Source organism: Ostreococcus tauri, assembly GCF_000214015.3.
Source record: "Ostreococcus tauri WGS project CAID00000000 data, contig chromosome 04, whole genome shotgun sequence".
Lineage (NCBI taxonomy): Eukaryota > Viridiplantae > Chlorophyta > Mamiellophyceae > Mamiellales > Bathycoccaceae > Ostreococcus > Ostreococcus tauri.
The window spans coordinates 82957-95799 of record NC_014429.2 but is presented as its reverse complement, the minus strand read 5'-3'; the positions used below and the strand labels follow the sequence as shown (position 1 = coordinate 95799).

Sequence of the window (12843 nt, the reverse complement as noted above, 5' to 3'; positions counted from 1 at the left end):
GCGTGTTTCTACGCGTCGGGTGTCCACGCGTGCGCGCACGCGACCCCACGCGCGTGGAATCTATGTACACACGACCGTCTATTGGTATCTCGCACACGTGTGCGTGTGGATAAACACATCAGATATAAACCCTCGATCGACGTGTCTCTAACCCTAGACACGCGCCCATCGACCGCGCCCGCGCGCGCGTCGACCGCGCCCGCGCACGCGCGCGCGCGTCATGCGCGCCGTCGTCGCGGGCGCGACGTCCGCGCGCGCGGGTCACGCGCGCGCGGGCGCGAATGGGCGCGCGCGCGGGCGCGGGTGGGCGATCGAACGGCGCGCATCGACGAATCATCCCGGCGGCGGCGGCGATGATGGCGACGACGACGCCGGCGACGCGCGGGCGCGATCGCGAACGGGCGATCGAACGGCGCGCGCGGACGAGGGGTCGAACGCGCGCGCGAGTGGGACGGGAACGCCGCGGACGGCGCGGGGTGGACGCGACGAGGGGATGCGCGGCGGCGCCGGGACGCGGAGCGCGGCGAAGGATGAAAAGGCGGCGCGACCGCGCACGACGCGGCAGAAGTACGCGTTGGCGCGTGGACGGGGACGCGGGCGGGGGGCGGGGGGGGGGGCTCGCGAGATGGAGATGGATCTGCGGGTGACGAAGTCGTCGCACGGCGCGGCGGCGCGGCACGTGAACGCGAGCAAGCGGCCGCGCGGGAACGAACGGGTGGTGACGAGCGGGCGACGGGGTGAATCGAGCGGGAGTGAGCGGACGGGGACGAGTGGACGCGATCGAGGTTCGGCGTTGCGTCCGGGCGAGCGGATCGTCAAGGCTATGGAATCTATCGCGACGACGTCGGTGGGCGAGCGCATCGAGTGGGACGCCGTCGCGAGCGCGGTGAACCCCGAGGGGGAGAAGCTGCGAATCAGCACGTCCACGTTGAACTTTGCGATTAAAGGTTTGGGTGAACGAGGAAGTTTCGATCGCGCGCACGCGCTCTATCTGTGGATGAATCGTAAGCAAGGACGGTTCGCTCCGAATGAGTTTACGTACGTAGCGCTCGCGAGCGCGGCGAACACGCTCTCGGATACGCGCACGGTGCAGTCGATGTGGCGCCGCGCGCTCGAAGATGACGGTGAGACCGAGCTCGTGTGCAACGAGATCGCGTCGGCGGTCATATCGGCGCTCAATCGCGTGAGCGACTGGACCGGGGCGTACCAAGTGTTCAGGGATATGGGGGACAAAGGCAAGGCGAGAAACATTTACACCTACACCGCGGTCCTCACGGCGCTACGCGATGAGGCGAGACCGGATGAGGCTCTGGTTGTGTTGAATGAGATGGCGCGCGAGCCCGGGGTGCAGGCGACGAGCTACGCGTTCTCCTTGGTGCTCACATCTTTCGACAACGCGCGACGTTGGATAGAAGGAAACGCTCTGGCGAAGCGCGTCGCAAAGTACGACGTTCGACCGGATACGACCTTGATGCACGCCATAATCACCATGGCGGGGCGCGCCGGGGACATGGCGCACGCGAATGACGTGTTCAAAGCGATGAGAAACTCGACGATGATCGTCACGACGTACACGTTCAACGCCCTTCTCGGCGGGTACGCGAGATACGGCGATTGGGAGGGTTGCACTGAAGTCTACGACGAGATGAAACGCTCGAGGATTCAGCCCGATTCATACACGTTTACGCAGCTCATTTCTGCCGCGGAGCGAAGCGGGGAGTACCTAGCTGCCGACACGGTGTGGATGGATATGTTGCGCAATCGCATCATTCCGCACACCGTCATGTGCGGCGCGTACATCCATTGCTTAGGATGTCAAGGTCGCGACCTCGAAGCCGAGGCCGTGATGGATAAAATGCGCAATTATTGGGACGTCCCGAGAAATGCAGCCGTTTACAACGCCCTAATCGGCGCACACGTACGAAGCGGAGAGGTCACGCGAGCGCTCGGCGTGCTCGAAGATATGCAGTGCATCGACAAGCTCATGCCCACGGAGATCACGTTCGCCGTGCTCATTCGCGCCTGTCAAGAGAGCGCGTTGAACAAGCGAGCGGAAGGGTTAGAGAGCATGCGTCAGGCGCTCGTGAACGCCGGACAGCTCGTCCAGGATCTTTCTGGAAGTTCGCAGTGAAAACTCAATTCTTTATTTGTTGTAGTTCAAAGCTTTGCCGTTTGCGTCATCCGTGAACGAAGCCAACGCGGCGACTCTACGCTTGAGAATTGCTAACGTTTTCTCCAGCCTCGCGACTTTACGCTCTTCCTCGGCGCTCAGTTTAACGATGCTGCGTCGAGAGCTCTTCGACGCAGGCACAGCCGCGTTCGACTCGACTCGACGGTTTCCCGCTGAAACGGTGAGCTTGAGGTAACCAAGTTCAGAAATGAGCTTATCGGAGTGCGGCACACAAAGTGGATGTTGAAGTGCGAATTTCAACGCCTTCAGAGCAGCTCTCGAAGTTGGGAAGCATCGATCGCGCTTAAAGTTGTAATCGAGCTCGTCCTGTAACTCTGCTACGAACATCTCATGTCTCGCTCTCGCTGTCGGTGCCGGTCCATCTTCACGAATGAACGCATCGGCAACGCCGTCGATCGACTCTAACTCGCGTGTGTCGAACAATGGACGAAATGAACGTGGTATTCGTTCGCTTGATCTCGTGCCGAGAGTGACTTCATCGGGCGGCATTCTATTTTTGGTCGGGACTCTCTTGTATGTTACAGATGAGCTACGCGAGAATGAGTGGAATCGTCGCTCAGTTCTCCTTGCCTTTAGAACCGGCAGCGCGACGCTTGGAGGCCGCCGCCGCGAGGGCATTTGGTGCATCCGGTCGGGTATTGTCTTCCTTGTCCTTCAACGCCGGCGTTGTACGGGTGACGGTACTGTTTCCGTCAACAAATTTGGTGCGGAAAATAACATTTGCGTTGTTGAACATCCCCTCCTTCAAAGATACAACGAGGAACTGAGAGAAAGGGAAGTGCTGCTTGATCATTCGGCCGATGTTCTGCGTGTGCGAAAGATCCAACGCAGCATCGACCTCGTCGAGAATGTAAATCGGCGCCGGTTTGAAGAGCAACAGGGCGAGGATGAGTGACAGCGCGAGCAGCGAGCGCTGACCACCCGAGAGTTCGCTGAGCGACTCCTTCCAAACATCGCCGAACGCCACCTTCACCTCGAGACCGTCTAAGACGCCGCATCCTTCAGGTGGCTCGAGCTTGGCTTGAGTTCCAGGGAGTAGGGTGGAGAAAATGGAACCGAAATCCTTGGTCACCTTCTCCCATGTCAAAACCAACGCCTCTCGCTTCTTCTCATCCAGTTCACCAATGACCTTCTCGAGCCTCTCCTTGTCGCTTAACACGATACGACGCTTCTCTTGCAACTCCTTGAATTCAGCTTCAGCCTTATCGAACATGGCGATGACCTTTTTGTTGACGCGCTTCCCGAGCGTCGCTTGAGCCTCCTCGCACTCCGCGAGTTCCCGTTGAGCTTGGGCGGGCGAACGCTTCTTGAAATCGTAATCGCTTCCCGGTTGACCGAACATTGAGCTTTCACCAGCGATCCATTGGTGTTCTTTTTGAAGGAGTGCCAAATGATCCTTTGCGTCCTGTTCCTCCTTTTCCATGCGAGAGATCCTGTGTTCGAGCTTCTTCATCTCCACGCCTTGCTCCACTGAATCGCTCTCAAGCTTAGACTTGCGCTTCAATAGAGTTGAGATTTCTTTGTCGCATGCCGCAACGCGGGCCCGGCGCTCTTCCAGCTCGGCGGTGACGACGTCAAACAATTCACGCTTTTCTGAGACGCCCTTATGCATAGAATCGGCCTCGACTTGCAGCTCCGTGATTGCGACATCGATCGCGGCAATCTGTTCATCGAGCGCCGCGCGTTCAGACGCAGCGGCCTCCTTCTCAACACGCGCGTTCGTGACGAATTCCTCCTTCTCCTTGATTTGAGCTCGAGCCTTGGTGACCGAATTCCTCGCATCTTTCAGAGCCTTCTCGGCGTCTTTCAGTCGAGAGTCACGCTCCTTCTCAAAATTCTTTATCTCTTGTTCGAGCATCTTGGCCGTTTTCTCGGCTTCTGTCTTCTTCACCTTAGCCTCTTCTGTAGCATTCTTCGCGTCGAAAAGATCTTGTTCGAACTTGCGAACCTTCTCAGCGAGCTGATGCGCCTCGGAGCTGCTGATCTTTTCCTTCAACAGACCGAGTGCGTGCTCCTGACGATCCAAATCATCCTCCAGCTTTTGAGCCTCCTTTGATTCGTTCAACGCCTCCTTCGCCGCATCGCTCGCAGCCTTAGCGCGTGACTTGGCGTCGGCGAGAGCGGCCTCGGCTTTGTACAGGGCGTGAAGCTTGGGGAGCACGGCATTCGTAGTCTGACGCGACCCACCACTGATGACTCCTGCCGGATTGAACATCGTGCCGTCCACGCTGACGCAGTTCAGGAGGACGTTCTCATCATAGGCAACAGCCTTCGCCGTCGATTGATCCTTGCAAACGAAAGCCTTACCAAACACGTACTTCATGACGTTTTTCACGTCGTCGTCATACGTCACGAGGCTCAAAGCAAGCGAAGCTTCGCCATTGCTCACGTTGGTGGCCGCGGCGACTTGCTTGTCCGTTGCCGTGCGGCTGTCAATTTTATTCAACGGAATGATGGTCACGCGTTTCTTGAGCTGACCTTTCTGCAGGATCGCCTTACCGGTGACATCTGTATCCACGACAACTTGGTGCAGCTTACCGCCGGCGACGACCTCGAGAGCGGTCACGGTGGCCGGATCCTTCACTTGCACGAGCTTTGCGACGACCCCCTTGACTCGGTTGCGATCAAACTTCGCCTCGGGGTCCGTAAACTTGAAGTCACAATCCACGAGCTTTGAGTTCAACACGTCTACTTCGTTTTGCAATTCATTCACTTCGTTGTTGATCTTGTCACATGTAGCTTCGAGATCGGACGCTTTGTCGGTCGTGCAACCACCAAAGTTTGCCAGCTTGGCGCGCGCCTTTTCAACCGCGGCTTCAGCAGCGCCGAGCTCTTTCGCGAGCTTTTCACCCTCCTTCTCCTTGGCGCTCAACGATTTTCGAGCTCCGATGAGCTCCTTTTCAACGTGCTTAATCTTCAGCGCCGCAGATTTCACCTCGGCGTCGCACGCAGATTGGGCCGCAACGGCGTCCGCGAGCTGCGTTTGCAATGACTTGTCGGCTCCTGTGCCCTTGCCCGACTGCACGCCTTGCAACGTGCGTTCGGCCATTTCCGCGGCGGCTTCTTTCTCGGCCAACGCAACGGCCTCTGCAGCGGCCTCAGCTTCGAGTGAGGCAACCTTCTCGGCCCGCTTCGCCTCGGCAGTTTCCATGTCAGCCGCTGTTTTCAAAAGCTTATCCCGGGATTTCTGCTCGCTCTTCACCTCGCTGAGCTTGTTGTCCAGAGCCGTCGACGCTTTGACGATGTCTTTCTCCATCTGATCGTGCCGCGTGATCAGATCCTTCATCTCGGCTCCCATGCGTTCTTCCTTTTCGGCTTGCAAGCGTTGCATGTGAAGCTCGAGCTCAGTCGCTTCTCGCCCGGCGTCCTCGATAGCGTTTCTGCACTCAATGATCTTTTCTTCGACATTTCCCGTCTCCGCGTTTGCCTGTTCGACCGCTTCTTGCGCCTTGACGAAGTCGTACGCGATGCAGAATCTACGCAACCGTTCCAGATTGTCGTTTGCGGCGGCCCACTTCATGTAGTCGCCGCGTTCCTTGCGAAGTTTTTCAATCGTCGGCAAAATTTCTTCCTCGAGCAGCTTGTCGATTTCATCAACCTTGGTCTGCTTCTTCACCATCGTCTTCAGCGCGCCCTCTTTTTTGTTCTCATACATCCTCGTACCCGCAGCCTCTTCGAGCATGCCCAGAATCTCGGGCGGCTTCATATTCAGCACCTTTGTGATTCGCCCCTGCATGATTAAAAAGTGCGGATTGTTCACGTTGAGCTGCACCGAGTGAAACAAATTCTGCACTCGCGTCGGCTGCGCCGTCGCGCCGTTGATCATGTACTTATTCTTTCCACCGATCACGATCTGTCTCGTGACCGTGATTCGATCGCAGTGCTCGTACCCCACCGGACTCCTCGAGCGGTCCTCATTGTTAAACGTCACGCTCACGCTCGCCTTGGTCACGCCCGCCTGTCCTTGCTTATACACCAACTCCTGCAAACTCGACGCGCGAACCTGCGCACGCGACGTCGAACGCGGCACGTCTCGTCAGTCATCCCTCGCCTCCATCTCCACCCTCATCACCGTCCATCGCCGGCGTCATCGTCGTCGCGCGCTTCGCCCGCCCGTTTTCGCGCCTCGTTCCCCTCGCGCGGCGCGTCATCCATCATCCCCCCATCTCCGCCCACATCCGCCCGTTTCACCGCGCGTTTCCCTCGCTCGACGCCATGACGACGCGCGCACACGCGACGCGCTCGCGCTCGTCCTCGCGATCGATCGTTCGTACGCACGTGCGTGAGGTTGGAGATGCCGAGGACGAAACAAATGGAATCCAAAATGTTCGACTTGCCGCTCCCATTCAGTCCGGTGATGGCGTTAAACAGCGGGTCGAAGTCGGGAACGACCGTGCGCTTGGCGTAGGACTTGAAGCCGTCGATGCACACCTCCTCGATGTGCATGACGGAGGCGTTCGGGACGCGATGTGGGGGGACAATGACGCGGGACCGTTTAGTAACGGCTTTTTTATGAGGGACGCGCGCGCGGACGCGGGCGGCGGCGAGCGCGCGTGAGGCGACGATGAGGGCGCGAATGCGTGTGCAAACGAAGTGAAATAATGATAAATAACGTTCGGTGGATCGAGCGGTGATTAGGGAGCGTTCCAAGGAGCGACGCCGTGCGCGATGAACGAGCGCGCCGGTACGGAGACGACGCCGTCGGCGTTCACAAAGGGAGCGAGACGGTTTCTGAAGCTCTTCGAGAACGCGTTCCAGAGTTCAGCGTCGCCGGCGAGCTCGGCACCGTACGGGGCGACCTTGGCGACGTCCACGGCGACGTCGAGGCTCGGAAACTCAAAGGTGCCGTCCTCCACGGAGACGTCTGGGTTGATGAAACCGGCTGAGATGAGACAGTCTTCCAATTTCGTCGAGCCAGCACCGTCGGCGGCGCCAGACCCGCACCAACTCATGGGCTTGAGCGCTATCGGTATCCACTCCTCCTTTCCAACGTCTCGGAGCGCCTCACCAAGATGATACATCATCTGATTGGAATCCGCGCGCGCCGTCGTCCACACGGCGGCGGTGAAGTGTCCCCCCGGTTTCAACGCTTTTCGAATCAACTCCATCGCCCGCGTGGGATTCTCCATGAACTGCAACCCTTGTTGACAATACGCTCTATCGAACGTCCGCTCGCCGTGATCGCGCTCGCACGCGTCGCCCTCGACGAACTCCACGCGCGCCGCCGCGCCGCCCGTCCCGCTCGCCCGCGCCCGCTCGAGCATCCCACTCGAGTTATCCATCGCCATCACCGATCCCTCGACCCCGACCTCGCGCGCGCACGCCCGAGCGACCACGCCGGTGCCGCACGCCACGTCCAGGACGGATTCACCGAGCGCGGGGCGACTCACCTCGAAAAGTTTTTCACTCCAGACTTGAAACACCCCTCGAGCGAGCACGTCGTCGTAAAATTTCGCCTGTTCGTCGCTAAAGGTGAACGCGGGCGCGGCGCGGGCGCCCGACATCGATCGTGAAGCGTGACGTTGCGTGAAGCGACCGCGTGCGAGGTTGGGGCGGAGCTTGGTGAGCGCGGCACGCATCGCGCACTGCGGACGCGACGGAGAAGATGAATGAATACATAAATTAAATTGAAATCGCGCGCTCTTACTCCTCTAACGACGGTCTCAACACGAGCCATAACGCCGGGCCGACGACCGGGACCGCGGCGTAGGCTAACGCTCCGGAAGGATCGACGTTTCGCCGCTTCATGTCCTCGCCTATGGCGTCCACCATGCACGCGCTCAAAACCACCAAGTCGCACGTCGAGACGCACGCGAGCATGCTCTGCTCGCGAATCAACGCGATGAAACCGGAAACATTCTCCGGAGAGAGGTTCGAGACGCCGTAGTACGCCAAAAACGACGCGAATCCGAGCAAGGCGACCGCGTTGAGCTTGCTTTCCCACACGTTTCGCGTCACCCATCCCAGCTCGCTCCGCCGCGGAGCCGGCGTCGTTCTCGGCGCGCGCGTCGCCAAATACGGCCCCACCGCGAAGAATCCCAACGCAAACGACGCCCCCACGCACAGCGCCGCCGGGAGTTTCTGCCCTTTCGCCCCCGGGAGTAACAAACACGCGTACGTGGCCGGGACCACGCCTAACGCGTTGAACAGCGCCTCGAACACCGGATTCGCCACCCCACCGAACGGCGACGTCACGATCGTCTTCACCAGCTCCGCGTCGAACCCCGACGTTCCCGAGGGCGCCGCGAAGGCCGCGACCGCGCCGAGCGTCGCCCACGCGCCGGCGATCGCCACCCGCGACGGTTTTCTGTACCACTCGAAATCATCGGCAACGTCATCGGCATCATCGTCCGTCTTCACCGCCGTCCGCGCGCGCACCGCCACCGCGCGCGAGGACGCGGACGCGACGGACCGTCGCGTCGTCCCCGCCGCGCGCGGGGCCCAACGCGCGCGCGCGCGCGCGGGGCTCACGGCGCGCATGACGTGCGTTTCGCGCGACAGTCTCTGACGCCCACGCGCGCCCCTCGCGCCCGTCGCGCGGCGATCGAGCGCGGGTCCGGCGCGTCGCGATCGATCGCGCGCGACGTCCACGCGCGGGGACGCTCGGGACGTCGCGCGCGCGAGGGGTCGGAAGGAATCGCGCTGGAATCGCGCTGGAATCGCGCTCGACGACGCGCGCGATGCCGACGGCGGCGACGCAGATCGTCACGTTCGACGGGGAGTACGACGATGCGGCGCTGGATGACGTCTTGCGCGCGGAGAACGCGGGGAAGACGTTCGCGTCGGGGTACCAGATCGTGGCCATCATGGGACCGCAGAGCAGCGGGAAGTCGACGCTTCTGAATCACGCGTTCGGGACGACGTTTCGAGAGATGGACGACGCGCTCGGACGGTCGCAGACGACGCAAGGGGTGTGGTTGGCGAGGAGCGAGACGTGCGAGACGGCGACGCTGGTGATGGATTTGGAGGGGACGGATGGACGCGAACGAGGGGAGGAGGACACGGCGTTTGAAAAGCAGACGGCGCTCTTCGCGATGGCGACCGCGGACGTGTTGCTGGTGAACATGTGGTGCAACGACATCGGTCGAGAGCAGGCGAGCGGGAAACCGCTGCTGAGGACCATCTTCGAGGTGAATCTTAAGGTTTTTTCTCCAGAGAAGAAGACGATGCTGTTGTTCGTGATTCGCGACCGCTCGAAGACGCCGTTCGAGCGCCTCGTGGAGGGCTTGAGGCAGGATTTGGAATCCATCTGGCGCGGCATCACGAAGCCGGATCGATACATCAATAGCTCGATCAACGATCTGTTCGAGCTCAAATTTACATCACTTCCGCATTACGAACACGAGCACGACTTGTTCGTGTCCGAGGCCAAGGCACTGCGGGACCGCTTCGACGCTCCGAGCTCGGACGTGAACAGCCTGCGTGCGACGGCGCCGGCGGTCCCGATATCGGGGCTGGGTGTGTCCATGCGCGAGGTCTGGGCCACGGTGAAGGCGAACAAAGACTTGGACCTTCCAGCGCACAAGATCATGGTGGCGACGGTGCGCTGCGAGGAGATTGCGGACTCCGCGCTCGCAAAGATCGTTGATTCGGACGATTTGTCCGCGTTACTCGCCGCGGCCAAGAAGGGCAAGATCCCTCAGCTCGTGGCGAAGATCCAGGCGATGACGGACGCGGCTGTGAAACCGTACGACGAAGAAGCCGGATACTTTGTCAAGGATGTGCGAGAGGCGAAGCGCGTCGATTTGAAGGTGCGCATCGCCAAGACGCTCGGTGAAGTCGTCAGCGCGCACCTCGAGCATGTTCGGGACGAAATCGTCGATTCCCTAGCGAATGAGGTGAATGCGACCTTAGGAGACGCATCGGCCGCGTATGCACTCGGGAAGAAGCGCATAGAGGGTCGAGTTGGATTTGCGGAATTCGTCAAGTCGACGTTCGCCAAGGTTGATTTGCAGTGGGAAGAAAAGCTCGAAGAGGCGCTACCCACGGACGATCTCGCCTGGGCCGATTTCGTAGTCGAAGAAACGAAAGTGTTCCAGAAGTTGATCGATCAAGTCGTCGATTCGCTGCGTAAGGAGCGTATGAATTTGACCATTCACGCGTGCGAGCGCGCAATGGAACGCGGCGTCGGCGGGCAAACCATCGGGTTACTGGAAGAAGCTCCGCGCGATATGTGGCACAGGCTGCGCCAAATGCGAACAACCGCAACGGAGAAATGGGACAAGGAGACCACGGATGCCGTGAGCGAGTTCGAGCCGATTGCTCAGGAGCTGCAGAAATTTCATGAAAACATGCGTGACCGAATCACCGAGGTCGTAGACGCGAAGGCGCGCGATGCCGCCACCGCGGCTTCGATGCACATGAAACAGGCATTTGCACGAGTATTCTCGAAAGACAGCAAGGGTTTACCGCGGGTGTGGCGTCCCTTGGACGACGTGGCTGGGATCAACAAGAAGGCACAACGCGAGGCGCTACGAGTGTTGGCGCTCCTCGCGGTCACTCGGTTGGACGACGGCGCGGACAAGAAGAGTGACGACGTAGCCATCAAGGCGATTGAGACCGCGTTGTATGGGTTAATCCCATCCGAGACGTCGTTCGCGGAGGCGCAAGAGGGCGAAGAAGCGACGCCGTCCACAACGGAGAGCGTCGCTGCGTCTCTGCCAACGGAATGGGAGGGCGAGAGCGATGCCAACGTCGTCCTGAGCCCGGCCGAGTGCCGCACGCTTTGGCTTCAGTTCGAATCCGATACGTTGTATGCGGTTTCTCAGGCGATGGCGGCGAAGGAAGCGGCCCGACGCGCCCTCACAGGTGGCGCTCCTATCTGGATGATTGTTCTGCTCATGGTGCTGGGCATGAATGAAATCAAGTGGCTGCTCACGCACCCCGTGACACTGTTCCTTCTCGTCGCCGTCGGCTTGTACGCTCGGGCGATTTACAACCAGCTGGACGTCGCATCGGCGATGCAGCTCGGTCTCGTTCCTGGTCTCGGCATCCTGGCGACGAAAATCATCCCAATAGGCTTGAGCATTCTGAAAAAGCTCGCCGACGAAGGCGCCGCGTCGTGGGCGCCTGAATCCAGAGAGCGTCCCGTCGACGCAGTCACCGCGGGAACCGTCACTGGCCACGCTGGTGCGCACCAAGCCGCCGGCGCGTACGCAGACATCACGGCTGACGGCGTTCGTCGCCGACGAACCGCCGCCGACTGAACCGCGCCGCGGCGACTCGCCGAGCGCGCGTAACGCCACGAAAATTTCAAACCACCGCATCGTCCCATCGCTCGCGCACGCGTCTACACCCATCGTGTGCTCCCTCTCGACCGTCCTCGCCCGCGTCGTTCGCGCGTCTGTCGTCGTTTCGCCTCCCGCGCCGCGATCGCGCGTCTTCGATATCACAGAAGGATCTTCCGTTACATTACAATGACGTCCACCCGTCTCCACGTCGCGCCCGCGCGTGCGCCCCCCCTCGCACCCGCGCGTGCCGTTCCACGACCTCGCCTCGATCGGCGCTCACGCCTCTTCCGCCTGCCCGACGCCCGCGAGCCACTTGAAGGATTCGTCGCCGATGAGCCAAAAAACCGTGAACACGCCGGCACCGCCCCACTTCGCGGCGCCCACGACGTGCCTTCGCGACGGCATCGCGTCCACGTACGCCGCGGACCACAGCGCGCGAGGGACGACCGTCTTGGCGATCTCGCGAAGCATCGTGACGGGCGCGTCGAAGTGCGGGACCCGTGAACTGGGGCTTCTTCCAAAACGGTGAGTCGTGAACGGTCGAGGAGTCCCAGCGGCGGGCCATCCGGCGGCGCGGCGACGCGACGCGCGAACGACTCGAACGGCGCGGCGAGAGCTACAAAACGGCTAACGAATACTCTGCTCGCGATCAAACCTCGGACTCGCGCGTCCACGACCGTGCCTTGGCGCTCGCGCGCGCGGGGTGATCGATCGGCGCGTCGGATGCGCGCGGCGGCGGCGCGTCCGCGCGCGCGTCGCCGGTTCCGACGATCCCGCCCGTCGTCGACGTTCGTTTTCGAGGAATCGTCGAGAAGAATGTTCCACCGTACGTCGGCTCCGGTGTGTGCTCCGTGTACGCGTTCGCGTCACCCTCCGCGTGTATCGCCTTGATCACGTCCACGAACGCCGCCGCGAACATCGTCGCCCCCGCGAACAACGCCGCCGAGGTCGTGCCGCGATAGACGCACAGCACGACCGTGACGCCGAGCAATATCATGAATATCGAGCACGCCGTCGCCGTCCGCGCGTCCCGCGGGCGCCAGTTCACCACGATCGCGTCGCAGTTCTCGCCGTAGGGACCGCAGACGAATCGTTTCGTGTTGGGGGGCCAACCGTCGATGACGTTCCCGCTCGAGGAGGGTTTCTCGGTGTTTAAGGACGCGTCGTCGGCGATGCGATCGTAGGCAACGCCGGCGTCGTCGTCGTTCGCGGTCGCGGCGCGCGAGTGGAAGGCGCCAAAGTTGCCAGACATTGCGACGCGTCGAGAGCGCTCCGCGGAATGAGGACGGGGCGCGCGCGGCGAATGGTGAAGGACATTTTGGCTAATGCGTCCATTCGTAGTTACACAAGACGAGGAATTGACGTGATGTGAATCGAATCGTAAGCCTACGTGCGCTGTGCGTGTGGATCGGCTGCGCGCCG

At 60.9% G+C, this 12843-nt stretch overlaps 6 protein-coding genes across 6 annotated transcripts; 2 read left to right on the top strand and 4 right to left on the bottom strand.

The window, feature by feature from the left end:
* Positions 1-625: 625 nt before the first annotated feature.
* On the top strand, positions 626-2131 carry OT_ostta04g00570 (Pentatricopeptide repeat; the record flags this gene model as incomplete). The annotated part of the gene is made up of 1 exon (XM_003078538.2): positions 626-2131. One exon carries the CDS (start codon positions 626-628, stop codon positions 2129-2131), a length of 1506 nt encoding a protein of 501 aa, XP_003078586.2.
* Positions 2132-2747: 616 nt separating this feature from the next.
* On the bottom strand, positions 2748-6637 carry OT_ostta04g00560 (Structural maintenance of chromosomes Smc2; the record flags this gene model as incomplete). The annotated part of the gene is made up of 2 exons (XM_022984411.1): positions 2748-6194; positions 6470-6637. 2 exons carry the CDS (start codon positions 6635-6637, stop codon positions 2748-2750), a joined length of 3615 nt encoding a protein of 1204 aa, XP_022838687.1.
* A 188-nt stretch (positions 6638-6825) lies between these two features.
* Positions 6826-7770, bottom strand: OT_ostta04g00550 (UbiE/COQ5 methyltransferase; the record flags this gene model as incomplete). The annotated part of the gene is made up of 1 exon (XM_003078534.1): positions 6826-7770. One exon carries the CDS (start codon positions 7768-7770, stop codon positions 6826-6828), a length of 945 nt encoding a protein of 314 aa, XP_003078582.1.
* A 64-nt stretch (positions 7771-7834) lies between these two features.
* On the bottom strand, positions 7835-8671 carry OT_ostta04g00540 (unnamed product; the record flags this gene model as incomplete). Its single annotated transcript, XM_003078533.2, has 1 exon — positions 7835-8671. The coding sequence occupies one exon, from the start codon at positions 8669-8671 to the stop codon at positions 7835-7837; it is 837 nt and encodes a 278-aa protein (XP_003078581.2).
* Positions 8672-8871: 200 nt separating this feature from the next.
* OT_ostta04g00530 (RHD3/Sey1) lies at positions 8872-11397 on the top strand (the record flags this gene model as incomplete). Its single annotated transcript, XM_022984410.1, has 1 exon — positions 8872-11397. The coding sequence occupies one exon, from the start codon at positions 8872-8874 to the stop codon at positions 11395-11397; it is 2526 nt and encodes an 841-aa protein (XP_022838686.1).
* Positions 11398-11697: 300 nt separating this feature from the next.
* OT_ostta04g00520 (unnamed product) lies at positions 11698-12673 on the bottom strand (the record flags this gene model as incomplete). The annotated part of the gene is made up of 2 exons (XM_022984409.1): positions 11698-12037; positions 12090-12673. 2 exons carry the CDS (start codon positions 12671-12673, stop codon positions 11698-11700), a joined length of 924 nt encoding a protein of 307 aa, XP_022838685.1.
* Between the last annotated feature and the right edge of the window lie 170 nt (positions 12674-12843).